Genomic DNA, 26,473 nt, shown 5'->3' on the forward strand with positions numbered 1-26,473 from the left:
AGCACATGATGATTCGCTGATGTGTCGAACCACTGCGGTGTAACGCCAACTTCAGCGAGGACTTACACGATGTCGAAGTCGATGTCAAGGTTTTTTTTTGTTTTGTTTTTTTGCCTTAAGTATCGGCGGCCTTCACGAGTACCTGATACCTTGCAATAAGGCCGGTATTGGCCTGATACCGATACCTGCTCTCGGTTCTCAGCCGTGCCTAAATTACATCAACTAACATCAACAACACCACGATTCCACAAGATGGCACCAAAGTGACACTTTAATTTCTTTTTGCTTGAGCACAAAAACAGCGTCAGAGTCATGATGTTCAACCGGTAGTGGAGGCTAGGTTCCCCCCACCCCCCTCCCCGAAAACAATCTGCAAAAACCATGAATAGGCGGGGCTCACTGTAAGGTGATGTGACAGGACACAATAGAAGGCGTTCAAATGTCATGCGGTACGACGCGATAAAAGGCGATGCAATATGATACGATGTGGTGCAATACGATACATACAATTCCATGCCATTTGATAAAATGCAATGCGCTACGAAGTCGCGACTCTCCGGTCTCGGAAGCTATTCCCAGTCCAGGCGGGCAAAAGGTCGCATGAAGCGTCCTCCTATCTGAGAGCCGCCGAAAGACAAAAAGCAGATGGCCGGTCCGCCCCCCCCCAGGCTCGTTAAACTCGGCGAGAGCATCCTCGGGCCGCTCGTCCCCCCCCCCCCCCGGCCTCCTACCTCCCCTCGCCGCACCCTCCGCCCCGCCGGCCGGGCCCCGTGCGGCGATCTGGCAGCGCATTACAAAAGCAAACACGGCCGTGGAACGCGGAACACAGAATATGCCGCCTGAAGGTCTGCAGCTCGGCCGAGACGAGACGCGGTGCCCCCCGACGCTTGGTGCTCGGCAGCCCAAACTCATTTGAGGCTCCCGATGAAGCTAAAACACGACCTCCACCAAGGCCAAGCAATAAAGCCGCAGTTTTTCACGGAGACTGTAATCCTAGACAAGGAAAACTTGCTGGATTATTTGGACATTGGAATACTTCAGTAACGGCAGATGAAGTGTTACACTACAGTCCTGCAGGGGGCGGTATTGCGCATTGCGGTCTCATTCCTACCGTACATTTGTTGCTGTTGTTGTCTACCACAAGAGTATTGTATTGATCCAACATTACCTACGTAACATTAACATTTACCAGACATAATTTAATAGTGTGGAATCATTTTTTAAAATATATTTTAAAAACAAACTTTAAAAAAAAATACTGAAACAGGCAAAGTAATAAATATTAACTTTTAATATCAAATAGAAATAAAATGAAAAGAATCACTACAAATTCATAAAATATACATTCCGTAACCAATTTCAGAATGAAAAAATAGAAATAAAAGAAAGTGTAAAAGATTTTAAATTAACTCGATTGACCCGACTTGGTTTTTCGAGATGGAAGCCGTGGCCGGCTTATCGGCCGATTCTTTGCTTTGACTTGCGAGCAAAATTTCAAGATACAAGCACTGTGTGGTAGTAATGAACGCACATAGAGAACAATTCTTCCCCCCCCCAAAAAATGGCGTCCAGCTGTTTAATGGCACACCAAGTTGAAGTTTGCTGTCATACTAAACCGAAAAGGCATACCGTATATTCTTTATCCTCTGCGAAGAACAACTACTATTACTACTGCTTACTGAGTCACTTTCAGTAGTCGTGCAAGTCTTCTCCGTTTGTGTCCGCATGACTTTATTGGTCTGTAGCGACAACTCATCAACAGCTTCCTCATCGTCATCGTGTTGTTGTTCTGCCGGAATGGTTCAAGACAGAAAGCCCGGACCATGGTGCCCCCCCCCCCCCCCCCTTCTGTCACATGTGTGCGCTGCATATTTTTGCATTTATGGCGCTTATTTGCCATTAAACAAGCGTAGAAAAGCTCCTCTGGGTCGCCGGACTGCACATTCCGCTCAGAGGGAAAATGCGAAATGGAAACAATATCAGCTGAGTGCATGAAATTGGATGATGAGCGCCTCGAGTACTTTCCAATGGTGTGACTTTTGTGCTTCGATTTTAAAAAAGGACAGATGGGTCGGGTCGTTTGTCATCTGTCAGTCACTCGTTGCGTTTGAATTAATTAGCCATTTCCATCAAAATCCTCTCATGTATGTGTAAAATATTTGACCTTACTCATATTTTTGTAGGTTTGTATTCACAATGAATCTATTAACCAATTATTTGATGAGTAACTTGGATTAAAACAAAATACAAAATGAATGAATATATGTAAAATGTGCAAATTCATAATACTTGATTCTCTTTTTTAAGGTTGTAATTTAGAATCAATTGTAATTAATTAAGCACTTACGGTATTTAATGACAAATACAAAAATGGTCAATGTAGGTGTAAAAAAATATATTTCACAAATGTTTTTTTTAATTTTATTATTTACAACAACTTAATGAGCAATTATTCAACGTGATAAATGACGTCAAAAGAAATTAAAACAGGAATAAAAAAATGAGTGCATTGAAATTGTTCAATTTGAGGACAAAAACCAGAAACATGACTGGAATGTGGACGGGCGGCATTCGCTTGTGGAGGTCATACGCCCAAAAAGTGAGATTTACGCCTTCAGGCAGCCATCCTTTCTCGCCCGTATTTTTTTCTTTTCTTTTTTTGAGCGACACTCTGCACAGGTTGGCACGCTCCAGGCGCCACGCGGCCTTTCCGCCGCCCAAATCCTCAGCCGGCGTGCTTTCTAATGTCAAGGGGCAGACGCCTGGCAAACACTTTCCAAATGTCACCAAACAAATGCCGTCTCATGACAAGAAAAATCCCAGTGCCGCTTCCTCCGCAATAGGGTTAGCCCTCGAAAGTAATCGTCTCACCATATAGAGCAACACAAACTGCTGTGACGGAGTGAGGTTCCCCAGGCTGGCGAAGTTAGCGCGTCAATATATTTGCATCCCTAAAAAGACCATATTGAAATATTGTCTATCCTTCCAACTTTCTTCGGCGAGCCCCGACGCGAACCTGCCGCGCCGACATTATTACGAGCTCGTCCGCGGCGCGCTGACGGCTCGGCTCTGTGCCGCCGATGAGCTCCAGGTGTCCAAAAAAACCAAAAAAAAAGGCCCGCGAGCCACATTCAGGCGATGCGCTGCTAACTTTGCCAGGATGAGGGAACTTCACTCCGTTCACCTCAAGGGCAATTTCGTCTCGGCTATTACTTTTGAAACTTTCCAAGAATCCTGCAAATGATCATCAAAGTTTAACGCAGGGATTTGTAGTGAAGTCTCGGAAATTGACCAAAATGGCTGACTTCCTGTTCATTTTCGGCCATTTGAGGCTTTTTCGTGTGTGCCGTTACTATCGACGCGTTCGCTCAATTTCGTGTCGACCGGTGAAACTGGTGTCGGGGGCCAATTTTCATTTTTGTTTTGTTTTTAACTTTCAAGGTGGCGCAACTTACGGCGAGTGGCGCTGAACGCTTAGGGAACAACTTACTGGTTTTTGCGCAGCGTCAAAAGCAGCTGCTCCCCTTCCGCCTCAATCAGCAGCTTCAGCGACGTCGGGTGACTCTGCGGAGCGACACGAGCATCGTTAGTTGGCGAGATGTGTTTGATTGAGGAGGAGGAGGAGCGAATTTTAAGCAGGGAAGAGACTCCCCGACATCTCACGAGGTCCAGATTGAAAGGCCCCGTGGGCATGCTGATCAAATGCAAAAAGTATGGTGTCAGAAGTAGAACCACTTGAACATTTTTGATAGGCGTTGGAATAGGTGCAAAAAAAAAAAAAGGAGTGGGACAATTTGGATATGTATGCTACGTGTCTCGAGACGCAGACAAATGTCCCAAAAGGTGATAGAAGTGGGGTAACTCGGGGAATTGTGCTGTCCAAAATTCCCAATACACATTTGTTTAAAAAGATATTCAAAATGGAATATAATATATCATCAAATAAGTGGAACATTTCCAAAATGTGTCTCAAGAAAGTTGACAAAAATCTTCACAGTGGTGTCAGAAGTGGGGTATTTGTGCAATACGTTACAATATATGTTAGAGTTTTCAAAATGGTGTCAGAAGTGGAATGATTTGGATATTTGTGCTGTGTATTATGATACACATCAAGAAAATGATAAGTATCACAACACGTAGCAAAAAATATCCAAGTCATCCCACTTCTGACATTGTTTTGTTCATTCCTCACCTGGGATGGGAGCAGGTGCATTGGCTCCCAGTCTTGTCCGACGAGCTGAAGAGGTACCGTCGTCCCGTAGAGTTTCTGCCTGGCGGCGGGTTGGCGTTCAACGCCGCAACTCCCTGCGAGAAAGAAAACCCGTACGCAAGTGAGCCACTCACTCGTATGAAGAAGGCCTCAAACATCTTTTACAAAAAAAAAAAATGGCGCATCAGTGCATGTATATGATGTGCGTGTGTATACGCAATCTGGTGTCAGAAGTTGGACTAAAATTGCTCTGGTCTCTGATATCGCTTAACATCTACAGGGTTCTTTGCTCTCGCTTGCCTGGAAGAAAATCCAAACATTTTTGACTGGTACGGTGGCGTTAGAAGTGGGACGCACAAAGAATGTGGCTCCTTGGTGTAAGCTTGGCACAGTGTCGAGGTTCTTGCAGCCTGACAGACCTGAGTTCAAATTGCGCGCCCGGGATGCATTCCGGGGCTTACTTTATCCTCAGCTGACAAGTTTCAGAGGAGAACGGAACGACCGGTTTTCTTCCAACTTTCGGAGGCGACGATAGTCGGCGAGGCGGTGATGCGCGCTGTTAACTTTTATGGACCACGCGCCGATACAACGGGGATCGCTGCTGGGCCCGCGCTGGAAGAAAGGATAGGCTTGCAATTTCCAAAACCCTAATTTCGAGCGACAAAGCAATGGCGTGTGGTCGGTCGCTTCGGAGATGGTCCCGTGAGGAGCCGTCGGATGTCTGCGAGCGAGAATTTCACTTTATTATACTTGAGATCTGATTTCAAAGGGTTGACGTTTGAAGTCGGAATGTCGAATGGATTTTGGAACGGGACAAAACGTAAGACCGATCGGCAAGCGCACGGTCCTCCCCGCCGTCGAAGAGACCGAGATCCTTCAACTCCATTTGAGAATGTTTGTGTCCCGATGAAGGTGAGGGGGGAAGTCAGAAGGGCAAAAGAACCTCGACCGAACTTTGGGTGTGCTTGAGGAATCGTGGTTATTTTCCTGAGATCGGATCTAAAGGGTTTCAAGCAATTGGAGTCAACGGTCCTGGCGATCCGCCGTCATTTTATGTCACCCTCGCTAATAAGCCACAGCTCTGCGGGGCCGACGCAGCCTCGTCCACCCCCAAGTTTCCTGCCTCCCGTGACTCAGCCTGCTTAATTGCTGAGCCTGCTTTTTATCCGGCGTTAATAACTCCCCAGCTGAGCTTTGTTCAGCGGGAGCAAAAACACCTCCCCCCCCCCCTCTCTCTCTCTCTCTCTCTCTCTCTCTCTCTCTCTCTCTCTCTCTCTCTCCCTCTCTCCCTCTCTCCCTCCCTCCCTCCCTCCCTCCCCCCCCATCACGGTGACTCGCTGGCAAAGCCCGCAAGCCTCCCTCAGCGGGAGAAGGGCATCGTTAGCGGAGGACCGGTACCGTATCATCTCATCCGGGGGAGTCGGGGGAAGACGTGGCGAGCTCTCGGGAAGGGTTGGCTAAACACAAGGGAGGACGGGATCGGGGGCCGGACGAGTCCGGAGCGCCGGAATTCGTTTTCGGAGGTTTCCGGTGGAAGAACTGAAATAGAAATAGAGCATAAAAGGGGGAGCCGGGGTCTTATTTACACGTTCAATAAAAAGGAGCGCGCAAGCAAAGCCGGGTTCTCGACACGATAAGGTCCCTTTATTGCGGCGGTGTACACAAAGGCACCTTGTTCCGTTTACAGTCGCAAAATAAATCAGCGCGAGTCGCTGGGCACTTCGTAGGTGGCACTGAACCGGGCCAAGGAAATGCTGCTTTGTGAACATCTGCGCCAGATGTTCACAGATTTCGCAATGACCCATTGCGCAGCAGCCTGTGGCCCTGCACGACCTGTGAATGGAACAGTTACGTGGCACCGAACCTCTTTTAGGACAATGTCACGTAGATTTAGGCGAAGAGAAACTTCCAAGTCGCAAATGTTTTGCCGAGGTTGCCTCGTGTTTCATGTTTTTGCATTTTAAGTGTTCATTTAGCGAGGGTCGTGTTTCCAAGAGGTAGCCGTTATTTTCATCTATTTCGCTGGAACTTTATGTTTGGGTGAAAAAAAAGCACGACATGCAGGGCAAACTATCCAACAGTGTGGCATCAAAGGAAAAGGCATATTCCACAAATCGACCTACAAAAACGGCGTTTGGCGGCGTAGCATTGCGTGATTGCGCGATAGCAAGCGCTCCAACGGTGTTCCTCTGTCTGCAATGATGGCGGCTTGTGTCCGGTCATTCATCGCGGAGGATCCCAAAAGGGGGAGGGGCCGTGGCGGAGGCGTTCGGAGTTCATCGTTTCCGCCTGCGAAGGTCGTTTGTGAAAGCGTATCGTCCATCAAGCTCCTCTTTGAATTAGCATCATTTGTTAGCGGCGGGATACGCTCGTCCATCGCGGTGAGCGCTCGTCAGCCGCGATGGACGAATGTTGCCTGAATTTCCCCTCGAGGGACTGTAATGAGTCCAATAAATATGTTTGAAAAAGCCATCCATTTTGTTTATGATTACCCATATCAGCATTCCCCCCCCCCCCCCCCAAAGACACAACAACAACAACAAAAGTATTTTAATGAGCGAACATAGCAGTCCATAATATTTTCATTTATGGCATCATTAAGTAGAATTGAAAGGAATTCAACAGTTTTCGTCACACTCCATCATTTGAATGGCCATTGTGTTGCTCTTTCTGCTGTGGCCACCTGAGGGCAGTACAAGACAGACAGGTGGCTATACTGCCCGTCGAGACGACAGCACGCGTATTAGTCGTTCTTCGCACAGGATAAAGAACATGACACTGAGCAATGTGACATTGTCTGTCTACGTGTGCCGCTGCACCGTTTGTGTTCAGCTGCGTAAAGGGTTATTGCGCCGAACACAGATGCTATTTAGCATTAGCATTAAGCTACGAGACGAAGAGGCTACGCTATGCGGTTGCTTTAAATACACAAGGTGTCATTCCTTTTGTTCTCTGTTCAGTTTGACAGAAAACTTCAACCCGACAGCTTGAAGCCTCGTTTTTGAACAATTGTTCGCTATTTGCCAAATTTCTGCTCATGGTTCACTGTCACCATACGGCGCTCGCATCTCAAGTCTGCGCTCGCAAGTCAGAGCCAAAACTCGTCACTCGTATCTCAATGCACACCTGTACCCCGCAAACAACCCGTGCGAGCGCGCACGTTAGAGCCGGAGCCCAGATTCCAACCCGAACCGAGGAAGACGTGCTAACCGCTACGCCACTGTGCTTCCCAAATTCTGTCTGGGAATTTTTTTCCTGGATGGAATCCTCTCATCCCAAAACCTCATCATTCATCATTCTGGTGCTGGTGTTCGCTTTCGTTGCTTTTTGTCGTCTCAACTCGCGATTGGGCCAGTTTCAACTCAACACTATGCCCTAATTTATTCCATATGCGCTTTATTCGCGGCACATTTCCTCCTTGCGGTTCACGACCGAAAGCGTATCCTCGCGTGCACTTATTTGTCTACTGTACCACGGATTCCTGCTTTTGAGACTTTTTTTTTTTTTTTTAGGAATCTGACATTTTCTCAAGATCTTCAAACGTGACTTCGGACACCTTTTTTTCCCTCTCTGAGTACTGTCGTTAGGACTACTTTGCCGACGTGCCCGTATCCCCTTTCGGGCTACACGCAGGGGCCGCGGCCTCATCAAGCGCGCATCGATGGAGCTAGCCGAGCGCCACATGTCGGTAAGCAAACGCCGATGCGAATACATTGTTATTTCTCGCTGGCGGCGTTTGTTTGGTGGAGCAAAGTAAGCAGCAGAAAAGGACGGCAGGGGTGAATTATTGATGCATACGCAAAGGTCGCGAGTACCAATTCTACGGATGTGTCGGAATTGTTGAGCCAGATTCACCCCAAAAAGACATGCAGTCGTATTCGCAGTTTTTTTCCACCATTTCACTTTTCTGATTTTATTTTTGGGGTGTGGCTAAAACAGGGCCCAGCGACGCACTTCGGCGTCGGGCAGGAACTTGGCCGCCTTCCTTCGTATCAGTGGTTATCCGACGCCATTGCGATGGACAGTTAGCTATCTAGCTATACCTTCACCCCGGAAATAACTCTGCCGCTGACGTGGCCTTATTAGAGCGCTTCGTCGTCTGCCGCGAGTGCGTGCACATCACCCAGAGAAAGAAGGAGGAGCGCGTGGGAGTTTTTAAAAATTGTATTTTAAATTTCGACGTGGCAGCCAGCCTGTGGACAGGGGCTTTACGCTGGCACGGCCGCTTTCGAGCGCCTCGTTGTCAGCTGTGAGTGCGCACGTGTCACAGAGAGAAAGTCCCGCGACAACTCGTGGGATATAATCCAGTCGTCCCGGCCTTCAACTTGATATATTTTGCCGTCTGTAGCATTGCAAAAATCTCACGGCACATGACCAAACAAAACGGTCACAAAATGCACGATATAATAATAATGATTCTTATTATTCTTGTGGAGGAGCATTTAATTGTTCTGCTTGTCACCATACGTCGCTGGCGTAGCGAGAGGAACAAAGATGCGTTACTGTTTTTCGCAGTGCGGCATTCACAAATTTGCTGATTTTTGTGGGGGGGGGTGAACCTATCCACCGTTTTGCTGTTTTCGCATGAAAAAAAGTGGCGCCATCTTCGTGCCAAGCATTTATGTTGTACTGAAGGGAGGAGCTTCATTTCGTCAAGCCATAGCTATGTCTCATCGGAAAAAAGTGCTTTGCCGCCATCTTGTGGTATCTATGGCAAGTACAGATCATTTTGTGCGGGCATCAGTTACTGGCGGATTTTCGCCATTCTCATATTTGTATTTGCGGTCAAATAAATAATCTTTATTTCTCGCGGCACACTCGCGGTTGGGAATGCCTGACGTAGCTTCCGTGCCAAGCGTCGGCATTTTGGTGGCCGTCGTCAACCACTTCGATAAGGGAAGCAGGCCATGCAATGAAATGGAATCTGATAAGGGTATTATTATTTATTGCAAAGCCATAAGCGGGACATTTAACACCAGGCTCCATTTAGTGGTAAATTTTTTTTTTTTTTTAATTTGTTTTATTTATTGATGTATTTATTTCTTTGACTCCTTTTTGTGTAATGAACCCATTCACTGTCACACACATAATCGCCGTTCGGGGAAACGGATGGCCCCGCAGCTAAAAAGTCATCTCGGCCTCAGCGAGAGGTTAATATTCTCCCGGACAGACGCGGCCGCCATGCAAAGACCACCGCCACCCGCTCACCCGCTCACCCCTCCTCTCCTTCGCCTTACTTATCCCGAGCGGTGAAGGTCGGCCGACTTCCGGATAGCGAGCCGTGTGAAAAGTTCCCGTTGGCGAGCTCCACGTGACGGATTTCATTTACGGCCGCCCTGGAAGCCGAGCGACCGTCTGGCATCCATTAAAAGGGGAAACGCTGAAACCGGACAGGCGATCGAGCTCGGCGGCTGCCAGCCTCCTCGTTACCTCGCAAATGTGTCACGTCGCCCGTGAACCTTAACCAAGACTGACACGCGGATGAACTTAAAACCTCTTTTTTTCACTTTCTTGTAAGCGAGACTGGTGTCTTTTGACTGAACGGCTATCAGCGAAGAAATACAGCCGTACCTTGACTTACAAGTTCCTTAATTAACGTGTTTCGCAAGTGAACACATTCACTGCCGTTGACGGCTTTGGAAGTCAAATATACATGTTAACTGGGAAGGCCGGCAGTGATTAAGAGTTGTCACTTGGTCCAGTTTGTGCTTTGTGTTGCCAGCCCCAATTTTGGGCGCAGTGAAATGGAAGGAGAAATAATTGAACTGCAATGCCCTCGAGTGTGGGCAAGGAGAGCCACAGTCGCCATGCGCTTGCGGCCGTTTATTGAACGGGACACACAGTCAAAATGAGAACACGCGCGAGGAGCCGCTGCACTCAGTGCCCAGGCGCTCGCACGCAGAGTAACCGGCCGACCCGAATCCAGCCGCCGATGTCGGTCGGCTAGGCCACGCCCCTTAAAGACACACATCCGACATAGGGATTGTCGATCGGTCGGTCAGTCAGACTGTTGATTCGTTCGTCACCCGGTCGGTCGTGAGTCAATCGGTCAGTTGCTCTGTCCGTCGGTCACTCAGTCAGTGGCTTCGCCGGTCAGTTGGTCGGTCAAGCTGTTAGTCGGTTTAAAACGAAATAAGACGTCATCCCAATGCTTTCCTATGTGGATAAAAAAAAAAAAAAAAAAAGGCTTGGAAGTCGATCAACGTCAAAAGAAAAAGAAAAAAAAGATGATTAATATCCACCGGGAAACGAGACGGAGACGAGGAGGGCGAGGCCATCGAGGCCAAAACGATCAACTCTTGATCGATAAATGAACACTGTTGCGCACGCGCACACGTGCCCTTGTTGCCTGTCTCTTAATTAACTCCCAAGATTCGTCAAGAAGAAGAAGAAGAAGAAGAAGAAGAGTGAATCAGTGGCACAATGTGAAGATGTGAGAGGTTACTCATCGTCCGCACGCGCGCACACGCGTCCATTCCAGAGTTGCGTTCATGAACGCATTCGCACAGCCGCCTGCGACTTCAACAGAGCAAAAAGGAAAAGTTGCACACTTGACGAGGAAGCATCCGACCAGCTGTTCCGCATGTTTTCACTTTTTTGGGAGGGGGGGAGCAAAATATGAGGAACAGCTCTCGCTCTATCAAATCAATAGATTTATTTATTTTTTTACATTCATGTTTATGTATTATATACACAATCAAATGAAAAATAAAGTTGTAATACATTGATTTAAATGATTAAATTACAGTATTTCTTCTGATGTATAAATACAATTATTTAATTTCGATTTTTTTTTATCATCTAAATTAGGTTTTTATTTCATTGGTAAAGTATTGTGTAATATAAATGAAGTAAATTATTGTTAGAGTTCCATATTAAGAATAAAATGTATTGATTTTATTTTGTCATTTGTATGCATTATTTTGTGATTATACTACAAATGCCTACAAATAATGTCTCTGCATTTATTCATGTTTTTATTTTTCAAAATGTGTATATTTCATTGACTTCCCATTCAAATATATTCATTCATGAAATTTGACTTTTTACTCATGATGATGTAGGGTATATTTAGAAAATCTATAAAAATATCAATATATGTGTGATACATCTCTGGGGGGAAATGAAACCCGTGCAAAATGATCAGTTCCTTTGATTTTGCCATTTTTAGGCATATTGTATATGCTTGAGTAAAATGCAAATTCTTGTTTTAATTCTTCCAAATAGCAAATAAAAACATGATCATTTTTTTTTCTTTTTTGGTGTGTTTCTTCTGAGCTATTTATAACAAAAAAAAAACCCCCGATCTGACCATTGGTTCAACTATTTGATGATTAATCGTATTTATTTCATTTATTTTTTATTTGTGACGGTTTTTTCCCCCTCATTGCTTTTTGATAAACCTCTTTGGATATCCACAATATTACTCGGTATTATTATTATATTTCTTACGAATGTAAAAACAGCACCTTAGTGCATTATGCTGTCAAAAAAGATGGCATTTTTTGTTCTGCTTCTATAATGTCCCCCCCAGTAAGAGGAGCGCTGCATACAGTATATTCCCATTTCCCATACACAACGTCGCACACGCGCTTTTGACATCGTTACCTCGTGCGCGCTTACCTCCCGCAGGGTGACGCGCGCTCACGCACGCACACGCCAGAATTGCCGCGGTCAAAATCCCCAAGTTGCCGCCGGCCATGGCTGCCTGCCTGCGCGGATCAGTGCGGCCGGAGCGTCATCTTCATCATCAGCATCAACATCATCATCATCACCACCACCACCCTCATCATCATCATCCTCCTCTTGCGAGTCAAATGACGCCGTGAGACGTGATCAAGTTTGCAGAGAAAGAGCCATTGTTGGGGAGAACAAAAACAAAAAACAACAGAAAACGGAAGGAAGTGAAGACGAAAAAGCAGACGACGGTAAAAGGAGACTTGAAGAAGGAAGGAGGGCAAGAAGAAGAAGAAGAAGAAGAAGAAGAAGAAGTGTTTTGTGTCTTGTGAGTGACTGACCGTGTGCGACACGGGACACTCGGGGTCCTAAAGCCCGCCCGCCAGGGACCCGAGAACTCAGGCACGTGCACACATGGCCACTAGCTTGTGCTCAAGCACTTACCCTTTGCCCTGGATGAAAGAAAATGCCCTTTTTTCTGTGTTGCAGCCCTTTCCCCCCCCCCCCCTTCTTCATTCAACAATATTTTTAAAAAAGTATTACCCAAAATATTTTGAAGTCTGACAGGCATTTTTTTTTTTTTTGCATCAGTCAGCGCTATATGTCATCGTATGAACATAAAGACAGAGGAGGCGGTCCCAGGCTGCGGTAATATTACTATTATTCTTTTGAAGAGGATAAAGAATATAAACAGTACTTGTGAGTATTGTTATACCGTCTGTCTACGTGCGCGTCGGGTCGTAACACGTTTCTGTTCTCGCTGGCTCAGTTGCGCTTGAAATACGCGCACGCATTCACGCGCTGCGGCTCAGCTGTGTCATAAACGGCCAGCGCGCGCTCGGACAAAGACGCCGTTCACGCCGGCCACTCGTCATTCACATGCGCCGAAGAGGTCACATTCCGACATCTCGCCGCTTCATAGCTTGGCGCTTTAATTCGCTTTAATTCGTTCTCGTATTCAAATCATCTTTCCCCGTTGAAATGCCAAAAATCTGGTCCAAATGTAATATATACGTTTTGATCAGAAAAACAGCATATTGTACTTCAAAAACATACAGCAATGACAAGTATATGGAATTGAAAGAACACATTTTTTGCTTCAATTCCATTACCATTGGGCTGCTTCTGATGGGCGTGCCTTGGCCACCTGGGGGCAGTAGAATACTGACAAATCGATATACGAGTGATACTCGTTGTTTTCAGAGTGGATCAAAAAAATATTGGCATATTGTCTGCCTTCATGAGCCGCTGCACCGTTTGTGTTCCATTAGCCATCCCTTAAAGGGTTGTAGTACCGCGACACCGATGCTATTAGTTAGCCCGTCTATGGCGTTTTTGCCAGAATTGTTAGAGGCATGCTCATCATGACAGGACACACGGAAATCAACGAAGAGCCAAGGTTGACTGGAAGACAATCATTTGATAATTTGCCGTGCAACTTTATTGATTTATCATTTTTCACTGATACAATAAGTTACATGCATAGGACACAATGCCGTCGTCCGCCATTCACTTGCTGCTCCTGTGAAGAATCTGATCCAACAGTTTCTAGAAAACAGGGGGGAGGAACCCTTAAAATTAGGGACACACCAGTCCAAACTTATGAGCTCCAAAGATTTGCGTCGTTTAGGTCCAATCAAGTCGTTGAACCAGCTCTCAGCACATCCACAAGCAGAACACAGAAATGTCAGTGATTAAATATTATTCATGGGAGGCCGCTTGGATTCTAACTTGGATGACTGTAAAATTACCCCAAATACCAAAACTACAAAAATGGAATCGTTTCGAGACATAAATGGCTTGTGACTTCTTAAGTGTGACAGATATGAGTCAACACTGCCCTCTAGTGGAACGTAACTGTGGTTGGCGTAGAACTGCTCTGAATTTTGTTTATAAAAACATTAGGAAGAAAATACACGAATATTTGAGTAAAAAAAAATCATCAAATATTAAAAATTGATGTAAAAAAAATATTAGTCCAAACTTCAGAACTGTTAAGTAGGCTTGCTAACCACTAGTTTATTGTAATGGCAAAATGCAACACTATTGGATTCAAAATTTAAAAAATAAAACACCAGACAATAATAAACAAAAATATGAAAATATTTAATGAAAATCCACAAGTATTAGAACGGGTTAAAAAAAATATTCGGGGAAATATATTGGACAAAAAAAAAAAAAAAAAAGATTAAAACAAATATTATCCAGAACATTTGAACTGTGAGGCAGACGTCAACCACTAGGGTACCGTGCCGCCAAAATACTATTAGACTAAAAAAATTATATATATATATATATATATATATATATAATAACTAACTAACTAAAATAAATAACTCATAAAAATATATTACTTGAAAAAATATAAAACAGTTAAAATACACACAAAGACTAAATTATTGTGAAAAATCCACAAATATTAGCAAAAATATACAAAAATAGTTGGGAAAATAATACACAAATATTAGAAAAGAATGCAAACATACTGGACGAAATTGAAATCAGAACTGTGAGGCTGACGATCTAACCGCTAGTCACTGTGCTGATAAAAATACTAGACACTATTAGATGCGGGGGGGATTAAGATGGAAAATACTGTACACAAGTTTTTGAATATAATACAAAAATGTTACTGGGGAAAAAAAATCAACTAAAAGACAAAAATACTCGAAAAAGATACATTATTCGGTGAAAAATACACAAATATTAGAAAACATGTTTTAAAATATGAGGGAAAAAATCCATACACGTTAAATTTGCTGTACTGTATATGAAGTCGATTTTTTGGGTACCTTTTTGAAAAGCTCCACTCGCTGTCTATTGGTCAAACAGGCCTCCTCCTCCTTCTTCTTCTTCTCTTCCTCCTTTCGCCTCGCCACGTCTGTTAGCGGCCTGGCGTAATGAAATGGAAAGAAAAAAAAAGGTCAGCATTATTGCGATATGATATAACCGTCATATTTAATGCTGACATGACAAATTACTCACCGATTGGACATAAACCCCTTGGCTCCCTGTCTGGATTTCAACAGATCAGCTAGAAAACACACAAAGGGAATATTTGTTGCATGCCACTATCTCTACTGACACCTTTGGATGATTAATTATTAATCTATTTTTCAAAATTTGAACAGTATCTTTAATTGCAAAATGTATAAAACGACATGTAGCAATTAAAATAGTATGTTTGTAGTACTCCAGAATGGCCACGGGATGGCAGTAAGCACATCTTTACGAGAAATGCTTGACTGCATAGCAAATAAATAAGGTCAAATATGTCAATAAGGTCATACATACAAATATGTTTGTAAAATATGTATGTATGACCTAAGACCTAAGGTCATACATACAAATATGTCAATAAGGTCATACATACAAAATAGGTATGGTCATGAAAATTGTTTTCCTTATCTAATGTACACTGAATGACTGTGTCTTTTCCAGATACATGGCATTTTAATGAGTTACTAAGGACTACGTTGTAAAAAATGTCATTTAAAAAAAATATAAACCACAATTTATGAGCAAATACTATTCGCGCCGTAGTGAGTTAGTCGCTTTGTTTTCTCAATGTAACGTCAACTAATACTGCTTAATTATTCATTGCAGTGCAAATGACTTTGTGTATTTCCCAGCTGCATGGCATATTAATGACGTACCAAGTATGATGTTGTCCATAAAGTTCACGGGTGAATATTTGCTAATGTTACCGTTGGTGGCGCGGGCGTGGCGTTGAGCGTCCGCTGGCCTGCGAGCGGCGAGGCTCTGCGGGCCTCCCGCTCTGAGGCGCCCCCTCCTCTCCTGCGCCCGCCGCCCCACCTTCTGCACGCGTTCCTGGGAGCGAGCGATGAAGCGTGGTCTGGACCTCTGCAGAGCTTCCTGCAGATATCAAAGTCATATTTGTCTCCTTCCTGGCGTGCTCGCTTCACAAAAGCCTCACAGAGGAACGCCATAAATAAGCTGTGTGTGCGATTTGGTGAAAATAGGAATGAGCAAAACAACCTGCACATGTTTCCAAAGTTTCATTCTTTGAGATGGCAGCTTCATGTTTTGCTGGACTTTTGATTTAAAAGTTGCTAACGTGACGGCATTGAATCACATTCACCTGCTCGGGGGGCTCCACCACGGAAGACGGACCGAGGCCTTGGCGTTGCCTACAGATGCCACAAGATGGCGACAAAGCCATTGTTTTTCGATGAGACAAAACTATGGCCTGACTAAAGGAAGACCTTCGCCTCACTTTAACGTACCAAGAGTATGAAGTATTCGATGAAAAATAAATCTAACAAATATCGACAGCATATACGCCCAGAAAAAAAACAAAAAATCGAAAACATTGAAACTAAAAAAACAAAAAATACGAGAACAACTTGTTGTGTGGGGCCACAGAGGCCGAATGAAGTCCACTCGTCCACTGCAGCGCACTTGTTCGCCTTTCCGCCGACAAATACTGTACACATTTGACAGGTGTGACCAATAGATAGCTCGACGTTCCCTTTTTTGGGGCAAACTGTTCACTCGCTGCCGAACTGCGCAGACGTTACTGGGAATCTAAAATTTCATTTTAGACGACAGTACGGCAGTACTTTTGGAGTGCTGCGAGACTGTGCAGATATTTCTCATGTAAAATGGCTGCCTAATAACAATAATAACAACAAAAATAACAATCGGGTAGCTATCAGACGTATAGATTTGAAGCAAAGCACCAGATTCAAAGATTGCATTAGCTCGAGTGCACGTGATTTCAATTCAATAACTTTTGGGGAGAGCCCTGGAAAGAGCCATATTTTACGATGGTGATGTTCTTCAATTCAGAGAAGGAACTCACCTGGAGGGAAATAGCGCGACGCGATGTTTGAAGGTCGGGAGCGGGCGGGGCCAGTCCCGCACGAGGGTCAAGCCGGTTCGGAACGTCGCTATTCAGCTCTGCGCATTTTCCTTCGTCCGCCGCTGAGGAAGAGAGAGAACCGTATTGCGCATTGTTTTCACGTTGATTTACCCGCGACGCCGTTCCGAAGCCCCGCGGGCCGCGCCGGGGGCGTCTGACTGAAATCAATGTTTAATAAGGGTGGGAAGCGACGATGACATTCGAGGAGTAATCGTACCTGCGTTTCCCTGCGGGGAGGCGGCGGCGGATTCCCCCTCCGAATTGCAGCGCGGCGCTTTCTTCTTACCGAGCTGCCTTCGGAGTCTGATGTTCGCGATGATGGCGGCCGCATTCCGGGCCAGGACTTCCTCCGGAGACTGCTGAGGGTCTGCAATGCAAACGAAGGAAATACAAAGCACTCATTGGCTGTAGCGTCCTGGGAATGTAAATCACTATTATTATTATTTTTTAGAACTCTCAGGCCTTCCATTTTACATCCGTCTCCATCTTGTTTGTGTCATTTTTACCATTCATGCCCGTGCGTCTTTTGTCTCACTAACTTCAGTTCTTGTCGTGTAAAATGTTTCAGTTTCAGTTTCTCGAACCCTTCAAATTCAAGCTTGCGTGCGCGCGCAATGGCCAGTTTGTAAAACAACCTCAAAAATGAAATGTGTATATATTTTCGGCACGGCGGCGCCTCGAGATACGAGCGACCCGACTTACGCGTTTTTTACGCGACTTACGAGCCGTCGTTACGCCGATTGGTTTTTGCTTTGGCTCCCGAGCGAAAAGAATCGAGACACGAGCGAGGGATGGCGGCAGCGAACTCGACGCACTTCAGTTCTTCCCAGGCTGTTGAAGTTTACGGTCAATTCAAAATTGTGTTTTCAAAACAGCAACATCGCTTTGACTCGCACTGGCCTCATGAAACGCCATAGACGGGCTCGCAAATAGCATCGATAGTCACGGCGTGATCAACCTTTGAACGCAAACAGTGCAGCAACACACGTAGACAGAAAATAAAACAATACTCAGCTAGGCTGGAGGAAGTTGCAAAGCACCATCATGTCAAAGCCAAACGGGAAGCAGAGCTGCAGTGTTAGCATAGATAAGGTTAGGGTTGGTTAATATGATAATGTTGGGCTAATTGGCGTGGGCGGTATTTTCTATTTTGCCGATGTCAAGTATTTCGGGGGCTTGGTGAGCAAGCGCTACGTCCACCAGCGACAATGCAACGGAAACTCTACGGGCGCTAGCTGGCCGTGAACCACAGGTAATATGTCTCCGTTATTTCGGCCGCAGTGATTTGTCTGATGGCGCGATGGGAGAATATTTATTGACCGCACATCGCCAAAGAGCAACACGCACGCTCGCTCGCTCGCTCGGGCGGTCGGTGCCGCCGCTTCGTTTGCATAATCAAGCGGATTTGTTCGTACGAGGACGTCACGCTGACTAACATCGCGTTACGTGACATCGGGGCCCAAATCCATCGGATAAGACGCGTTGATCAGTAAGATAGTCCAAATTAAGAATTCAGGCCCCGAAGTGTTTGACGGCACAAAGCGGCTGTCATTTAAGAAAAAAAAGACCTACCCGGAGTTTGAATGAGGGTGAGGCACGGAGTCGAGCTCCACCGGGGAGCGAACGGCTCCTGGTGGTCGTTCTTTGGTGTCGCCCGGAGGTTCTCCCGGGGGAGCCCCAAGCTCCATTTCCTCTTGGGTTCTTCAGCAGGAGCAGGCTCCCCATTTTGAACCGGATCTGTTGTTACGGCCTCGACATAAGTCGGTCCTTCCGGGTGCTTCCGGGTCCCGTTTTGCTCGCCGTCCGTCGCGTAGCTGTCCGTGCACCGAGTCCCCGGACCGTAGCGCTCCTTATGCTCGGTCACTTTGATGATCGCGACCTTTCTTCTGGGGGTCACGGGCAGGGGGCCGACGGTGGTCCTCTGCTCAGTCACTTTGACGATGGTGGCCTTCCTCGAGTCCATGGCGTCGGCGGCCAGAGAGTCGGCGCCGCGGCCGGGAGGCCTGTCCGACGCGGTGAGACTCGCCGAGCGGCCGACTTTCCGGCTGGAGATGGTGATGGACGAGAAACCCACTTTGTTGCGTGGGACCAGAGTGGTCGGCGCGGATGCGGTCTGGATGCGCGACGGTTGTAAGCTGTGGCGCCTGTACGGCCGGCAGGGGGGCGTCACGGGCGAGGGATCGAGCACCCGGTACTCAGGGGAAGTTGCGGGCGGACTACGTAGCAAGGGTTCCTCTACTCCGGGGGGCTCTTCTGCTCGGGTTCTTCTGCCCGGAGAGGGCCCCCGATGGGAGTGTAAGGGGATCCCCGTGGGGCGTTGACCGGAGCGAGTCCCTGACAGCCCGTTACTGTTCCAGCCTCTTCTCAGCGCTTGCCAGATTCCAGGTCTTTGCGGCTCATTAGCGGCGCACCTTTGTTTGTCTGGCACCTGTAGAGGAGATGGGAGGTGATTACTGCACTAGCTTCAGGACGCTCATCCCGTCAGCGCCTTGACATTGTATGACACACGGCACCCTACCCTGCGGAAAACGACCGTCGTTTAATGAATTAAGCCTGAGGCCTTGACAGTGTGACTACTTCTTAAAATAGCGGGTCAGCTGCCTCGCCTCGCTTCAGGGCTCCGACTGTTTTTTTCTCTCCAGTCAGATGATTCTGGGCTCGACGCAGTCGATACCTCGCCAGCCACGGAGGCGGCGAGCGAGGCCGACGCGGCACCCGGCGTCTGCGACTTGTCCCTCGTAGAATAACGATGAGACTGCAGCCTCAATAAAGGGGCCGGAAAAGCCAAAAAAAAAAAAAAAAAAAAAGCGGCACATCTTTAGAGGCTCCTGACGCCGTTTATCGAGCACGGAGGAGATGCTGATGCACTGCGTCCTGGTTAGTAGTTTATGGCCTTGTAATGCAACTTGTTATGAGGAGAAAGTTAGTAGAGTGTCGTACAAAAACTAATGCACTAGTAGGTTAGAATCTAACATCGCAGCAGGAGCAGGAACAGTAAAAAAGGCTGGGGGTGCCGACTGCTTGAGGAAACTACTGAACCCTATGTAGTGTTTTGATTTTATTTTTATTTTTTTTGGGGGGGGAGGGGGGGGGGGCTTAGATTTGCACATTTTAACATGATTTAACAGTATTAAATTTTTCAGATGAAATAGAACCTTTCAACAGGAACAGCAAATGACACACAATCAGTGTTTTGGAAAAAAATACCAAGAAAACGCCAGAAGCTTAAACAGTCGACCCCTATTATAATCCATGAACAAGTGATGCTCCCTCATAATTACCATGAAAAAAAAAAATCTGGGAAAAATGCGGATATGCACGGGGATAGGGTACCCAAAAAAATGCAAATAAGCACAGAGACAGATTATAAACACACAAATAAGCGGGGGCTTCCACGAATCATGAGGAATAGGTTCCCCTCCAAAAATCCACCAATAATTCAATGTGCCAATGCCAAACCGCGGCGATGCGCGGATCGACTGTATAGGATTTTTCGCTCGATATAATACAGAGAATTTCAACAGGAACACGAACAGGACGTCGCGTGCAACCTCAACAGGAACAGCAAGTCATGCGCTATACAACAAACAACAGAGAGCATTTGATGTCAAAACAGAAGCACAGGATGGGACAATTTCAACAGGAGCAGGAACAATAAGTGACTTGCAATCATTGTTTTTGTTTTTTTTTAATGTGAAATTGTGCTAACTGTCTACATATGAGGTGAACTGCAGAACCTTACAATCAGTCCTAAACATGCAACAACTAACTAGCGAGTCGGCTTAATAACGAACATGATGAAGTCGGACTGACACATGCTAAGAAAACGACATTTTCAACATTGCAGAACAAGTTGAATGATATCTGCCCAGAAATAGCTACTCTGTATTCAATATAAAACGCACGTCATAAGGTTTCGGGCCTCCCAAAACACCCTTTTGAAAACAGCTTTTACATTTTGGAATTGATGTTAGTGTTCATTCAGGCGACGAACACGGCGCTCTGTAGTTTTTCCATATCGGCGCATATCGACTCAAGTGCAAAGCTTCCGCGCGCACGCGTGTCGGGTACCTGCTCGGTGACGGGAGACGGCCGCTCGGGTGTCCGCCACCTCCTGCGCTGACTCCTCTCCGCTTGGCCATCTGTGACATTGTGGAATCGAGGCAAAACAAACCATCACAACATGCGCTCGTCCTTCTCTGCCTTACACACACACACACACACACACACACACACGCAGACGTGCGCGCACACATATGTTTGGCTTACCTCACACTCACATTGATAATGTTGACAGTGTCAATAATGGATGTTAGCAAGGTAAAGTGAACGCAGCGCCAAACAACGACACTCTCTTCGGGGCAGGGTTTCTCATGGGGGGGTCCCCGGACCCGCCCGGGAGTCCGCAAAATAACTTACAATAACATATGCCGTATCATTTTAAAAAGTGCACAATTGAAAGTTCGGAGTATAACATAAATCTGATATCCCTGCTTGAATAAAGTTTCTTTTTTTTTTTTTTTTTTTTTTTTTAGAACAAAGGGGTTTATTATTACAGGGATAGTCTTTTTTTTTTTAAGAACAAAAGGAGTATTCTGTCAAGAATACAGAATACGTACAGTACTTTTTCAGAGAATAAAGGTGTCTTTTCCCCAATCAAAGCCGTAAAATTACAAGAATAAATTTGCATTTTTGAAATTCACTTTTCATCCCGACAAAATACTTCTTTGGTCTTTATTTTTTTCTTGAAAAATAATGTATTTGTCATTGTAACATTGTGACCTTTCACGCTGAAAAGAGGTATTTTTTAAATTCCTGTGGTATTTAGGAGTAAACGCGATAGTTGTGTTTGATTGGCGTGAAGATTATGAGGGAGTCATTGGAAATATTTCTCTCCTGGAAGAAGTCCATGGACCCAAAAAGTTTGATAACCCTCACTCAGGGAGCAGTATGGTACTCATTGGTGGCATTTGCATCTGCTGCTGCTTCTGTTGCCATGACAACCGTTTGGGGATAACCCCTGCATCCTCGCCGGGCCCCTGAATGCTTTGGAGATGATCCGTTCTCATTTCCGCAGGAGACAAGTTTTGAAAATGGCACCTTTGCAAAATGTGATTGTGGCTAGAAAAACGCCGATAATGTGTTTTCAGCGATGTTGCCAGAAGGGAAAGTGCCTCGCCGCGTTCCATCTGACTCACCCGATGTCTAATTTGTGTCTCGGCAACAAAACAAAAAAAAAAAAAAAAAAAAAAGGCAGCAGACTAATTTGTGTGCCCAGGAGAATCTGGTCATTACTCCAGCGGCGTTTGTGCCCATCCTCCCAATCTCGTCCTCATGCCGACGGCCCGTTAAGCCTCAGCTAAAGAGGACGTGGGGCGCACACAGTGAAACTTGGCCAGTAAACGAGAAGACTTCTTTTTTTGGGATCATTTGCACATTAGCACGAGGCAATCACAGGTTTGGACGCTGTGCTATTTTCACGGCGCTGTTTAACACCCAAAGACATTGAAGTCAAGCACTTGGCGCCATTTCCTGTCATGTGCTGTGCAGGTTCTCCCATCGACTTAAACCTGTCAATCATTTACGTACTTTCATCCCAGATATGCACTCTGTGTAGAGCAAGCCTAAAATGTTGGGATATTTATATATTTATTCGTGGCGGTGAATTTCGGCACTCGCTGATATTTCCCCCCGCCGTTTGTTTATGATGCCCACCCGCCACTGCGACGAGTGACTCTGCTTCAAACATGTTCCCCGCCGGTGTTTTAAGACAAGCCTTTGGAGGTTTTTCGATGGGACTACTACTCGTCGCTTCAAACTGCATACACTCCTTGAAGTCTCGGCGCCCTTTGCACGATCGCCATTGCACCGGACTCTTGCTATAGGAGTCATTCAAGCTGCTCTAAGTGCCGGAGGACTCTGTATCTTTTTGCACAATTGTAAAAAAAAAAAAAAAAAAAAAAAAAAAACGTAACGTATTTTTATTTTTATTTAAAGTGTGCTTTATCTTTTTCTCAGATTTAAATGACTTTCACACATCTGAGGAAAAGTACACGTTCTAGGATTTCCAGCCAGCGTCAGCCGTCAACGGATCACGTCTCTTTGGTGTTTCTGCATTCATTACGTGCAGCGAGCGTCAATGAAAAGTGTCCACGCCCACGTGCGTGAAAAAGGACTTCCGCGCAAACGGCAGAATGAGGCCCCGAGTGCTTGAATGACCACAGGCTGAGTGCAGGCTTGGAATTTGTCACAGCTTCCCGTGAGTGCCTACAAGGAACACTGGACAACAATGTGCTAAATGTATTGAGAAGTCGCCATCCTTTACGATTCTGGATCAAAAAATATTTAAAAAATGCTGTCTACACATGCTTTTGGTTTGACGTCCTGCTTGCACTTCCATGGTTGGGATTAGGGTCAGGACCTTTAGGTTAGAACTCTATTAGGGTTAGGGTAAGGTGTGGGTTTAGGGTCATGGTAAGGTATTAGGGTTATGTCCTTTAGGTTAGACAATAATTCCATTAGGCAACCTCATTGTACGGACCGGATGGGTTTTCCTTATAACACAAGCCTCTGGATCAGATCCCAAAACAGTTCCGTGACAGACATGGTGATATAGTGGACAGAATGAACTAGTTTGGAGGAGGCTCAACCTGCGATGTACCTCACGATTGATTATCTTTCCAGCTGCCGAGGACGGATTGCTTTGATTCCCGCGAGCAGTTGTGCGGTCGTGAGGGGATAATCGATGTATAAACGAGGGTGAGGTTGACGGATCAAACCTGGGATGAGTGAAGGACTGCCATGCTCCAAGATGAGCGGGGGAAGGCTCCTTCTCCAATGAGTCTACATCTCATCTTAGCTTTCCGCCGCGAGGTCGCTATCTCTTTTTGTCAAATCTTCCAGGCTATTGGCGCGTCTTCTCCAGCAGACGGCAATCCTGCCAGTGTGGCTGTGAGCAGCAGCTGCTCTCCAAATGGACTTGATTCTTTTTCATCATCCAGTCCGGCCGGTTCGGAGCATTTCTGGATAGGAGCGGCCATCGCGGTGCCGATTAGAGGCAGGTCACCTGTGTGCTACGTCAGCCTTGAAATACGTTCCCTTTCCTACCGTGGCTAACGGGTAATGTGGCACAAACCTTGTTGGCGCAGACTGGCTGTTCCTCGACTCTTCGCAAACGTCGGCGTGATGGGTTGCTTCAGTTTCACCTGTAAACAAAATGAAAAATGAGTTAGCCGCGGAAAAACATGCTTCGCGATGAAATGGGATTGTAATCTTTAATGTGATTAGGACTCAATGTGCGCGTATTTTCCGAGTGTCGCCAAACATAAACATAATCCTTGATTGCCTTCCACAAAGCTTTGTGCCAATCGGTTGAGTGGTTTTTGCATCATCGTGTCACACTGTAATCTACCGCACAACCGTGCCCGGACATTTTTGTGCTCGGCGCAGGTAAATTGTCTGTAGGGCTCAGTCCAACCAGAATCGTTGTGGATTAGGACTCAATAGAGTGTCGACCGCCGCCGAGGCCGAACTAAGATAAGTAGGTCGCTTGGATTGTCACGCTTCCAAGTTTGAAAAATAGAAAAAAAATATGTTGTAGTTTTTGTTTAATTCCCGATATCTATTCCTCAAGCTTTTGCAGTTGGCAGAGGTAAACGGTCTCTAGCGCTTCCGTGTTCCTAAAGCAGAATGAATAAAAGGTATTTCAAAGTTAGATTCTGCTGTGACGGTGCCCGGGTCAAAGGGCAAGGCCGTCTGTTGTTACAGGTACGGCGGCCAAACAATTGCGGTCACACTGGGTAACGTTCCCAAAGAATTTGCCGCACATGAACTAGCTTCTCCTCAAGGCTCAACTTCTCACACCGCAACTCCAAAGGAGTCGTAAACCTTTAGAAAAAACGCCCAGTGAGCTCTTTTCAAAAGGATGCGTTGCCTCGGGGGGGGGCCACAGAGACTTCACGACAAACGGCTCTCTGTGACACCTTCTCTTTTTTTTTTTTTTTTTTAAGTCTCTGCTTTGCAATTTTACCTTGAGACTCGCAGGCCTAAGAGTCACAAATCCTGAGAGGATGACAGCGACAAATGCTCCGGAAACCCGAGTGGAATCCTGACAAAATTGTGCTTAAAACGGTGCTCTGCCGCAAAAAGAACAAATACTCGCGAATCCAGGTAGCACCGACCACTCGGGAGACTCAGTGCGGACACGTTAGCACTGTCAGCAACAGGGCGACAATCGGACTCGCGACATCCTCCTAAGACACCGGTGTCAAACTGCTGGCCCGGGGGCCAGATCCGGCCCGCCACATCCTTTTATGTGGCCCGCGAAAGCCAATCAAAATTGCTCATTGTGTTCTGGTGTAACACCATTGAGATATTTGCAAGCATCTTTTTGTTGAAATGTAATAGAGGAAAAACATGTTTCTATAGGCTTCTGATTTCAAAACTGGCTGTTCATCAATGTGTTGTGTATACTGCATGTAATTACAGGATATGAGGTCATCTTTCATTTATACGGGTTCACAGTTGTAGCGGCCCTCCGAGTGAAGTCATAACTACGATGTGACAAAAATGAGTTTGACACCCCTGCCCTAAAAGGTCAACAATCTACCCTCTTGGAGAAATGATTGGACTCTGATCTAACTGTACTTTTGCAGGGACCAAAAAAATATGTTCCCAAATGAAGGGTACAAAAGCAGAAACGCTGAACACCCAATAATGAATGTGGGTTCCAAAACCTTGGAAGGAGTTGGAAGTTAGGTGTCTATCGCCTTACCTGGGCAGCAGAGTGCGGCGAAAGCATTTGTCTTCGCTCCAATGAATCCTCTGCCTTCGTCAGCCTTCTTTGAATTGGGAGCCACCCGGTTTTCACCGGCACAACGTAACTGAGTTGGGACTGCTCCGTCTTCGGTGTCTGCGAGATGCGAACCCTTTCCAGACTCCCCCTGCGCCCCACGGGGGCAAAGAACTCACTTTGCAAGGACTCCCGGCTGCCCAGTGAACTGCCCCTCATGCTGCCGCAGGAAGACGAGACCCCGCCGAAGGAGGAACTGCGGTACGGTTTCCAGTTCTGACCGCTTGGTTCTTTATCACAGGACGCCGGAGTTCGATCGGCGTCGCCTTGCGTCCTGTGAAGGTGCTGGCGCCGACCGTCCATCTGTCTGCCCTCCGTGGCGCTCTGAGGCCGGGCGGCTCCGCGGGAGACGTAGGACGAGCTCTCCCCCTTGGAGCTCTGGCTCTCCCAGTACGACTCATCTCCGGACCTCCTCCGACCCATTGGCAGGTGAGCAGCTGGCCTTCGGAGAGCCATCCCTCCGGCGGCTCGGGTAACCCCTCGCGGGATCTCCGCTTTCAGGCTGCGATCAAAGACTTTTACACTCGAGGACACTCTCGATCATGTAGACCGCGCGTCAGCTGCCGATACCAATACTCACCGAAAGTGGACACTCTTCTTAATGTCTTCGTGACCAACTCTGAGTTTGGATGTTAGACGTAAATAGTCTGCCTTTCGATAAACGAGGTGCCACGGGGCGCTGTCTCCAGTCAAGGCATGCGGCAGTGTGAGGGATGCTCGGCCCAACAAAAGAGTTATTGAGCACGAGGGCTGGTCATCCGGTACAAGGGAGGGCGATAAGGAGATACAAGGAGAAGGAGCGGGGCAGTCTGAGGAAAAAACAAATACGTCCGTCAAAACAAAGACGCTT

At 46.4% G+C, this 26,473-nt stretch overlaps 2 protein-coding genes across 3 annotated transcripts in view; both read right to left on the reverse strand.

Moving 5' to 3' along the window:
- LOC133395293 (disintegrin and metalloproteinase domain-containing protein 12-like) overlaps positions 1 to 12,157 on the reverse strand; it is a 38,977-nt gene extending 26,820 nt beyond the window's left edge. For both annotated transcript variants that reach the window (XM_061664066.1, XM_061664067.1), the window contains exons 1-3: positions 11,834 to 12,157; positions 4,193 to 4,305; positions 3,491 to 3,564 (exon numbers count right to left, since the gene is read on the reverse strand). In XM_061664066.1, the coding sequence (XP_061520050.1) occupies positions 3,491 to 3,564; positions 4,193 to 4,305; positions 11,834 to 11,912 (266 nt within the window). In that variant the 5' untranslated portion in view covers positions 11,913 to 12,157. The remainder of the gene's footprint in view (positions 1 to 3,490; positions 3,565 to 4,192; positions 4,306 to 11,833) is intronic.
- A 1,189-nt stretch (positions 12,158 to 13,346) lies between these two features.
- On the reverse strand, positions 13,347 to 23,638 carry c19h10orf90 (chromosome 19 C10orf90 homolog). Its single transcript, XM_061706541.1, has 9 exons — positions 23,552 to 23,638; positions 20,844 to 20,914; positions 18,345 to 19,200; positions 16,990 to 17,139; positions 16,713 to 16,834; positions 15,595 to 15,763; positions 14,873 to 14,921; positions 14,680 to 14,779; positions 13,347 to 13,435 (listed from the first exon to the last, which is right to left on the reverse strand). The coding sequence occupies exons 3-9, from the start codon at positions 18,733 to 18,735 to the stop codon at positions 13,397 to 13,399; spliced, it is 1,020 nt and encodes a 339-aa protein (XP_061562525.1). The 5' UTR covers positions 18,736 to 19,200; positions 20,844 to 20,914; positions 23,552 to 23,638; the 3' UTR covers positions 13,347 to 13,396.
- Positions 23,639 to 26,473: the final 2,835 nt, after the last annotated feature.

The sequence above is a fragment of the Phycodurus eques genome, chromosome 19 (genome assembly GCF_024500275.1).
Source record: "Phycodurus eques isolate BA_2022a chromosome 19, UOR_Pequ_1.1, whole genome shotgun sequence".
Lineage (NCBI taxonomy): Eukaryota > Metazoa > Chordata > Actinopteri > Syngnathiformes > Syngnathidae > Phycodurus > Phycodurus eques.

Coding starts and splice junctions, on each gene's coding strand:
- c19h10orf90 (XM_061706541.1), bottom strand. CDS start 18,735: ATGGACTCGAGGAAGGCCACCATCGTCAAAGTGACTGAGCAGAGGACC. Junction 16,835..16,989: donor CTCCCCGCAGGGAAACGCAG/GTACGATTACTC, acceptor TCTCTTCCTCAG/CGGCGGACGAAGGAAAATGC. Junction 14,780..14,872: donor AAGGGGTTTATGTCCAATCG/GTGAGTAATTTG, acceptor TCATTACGCCAG/GCCGCTAACAGACGTGGCGA.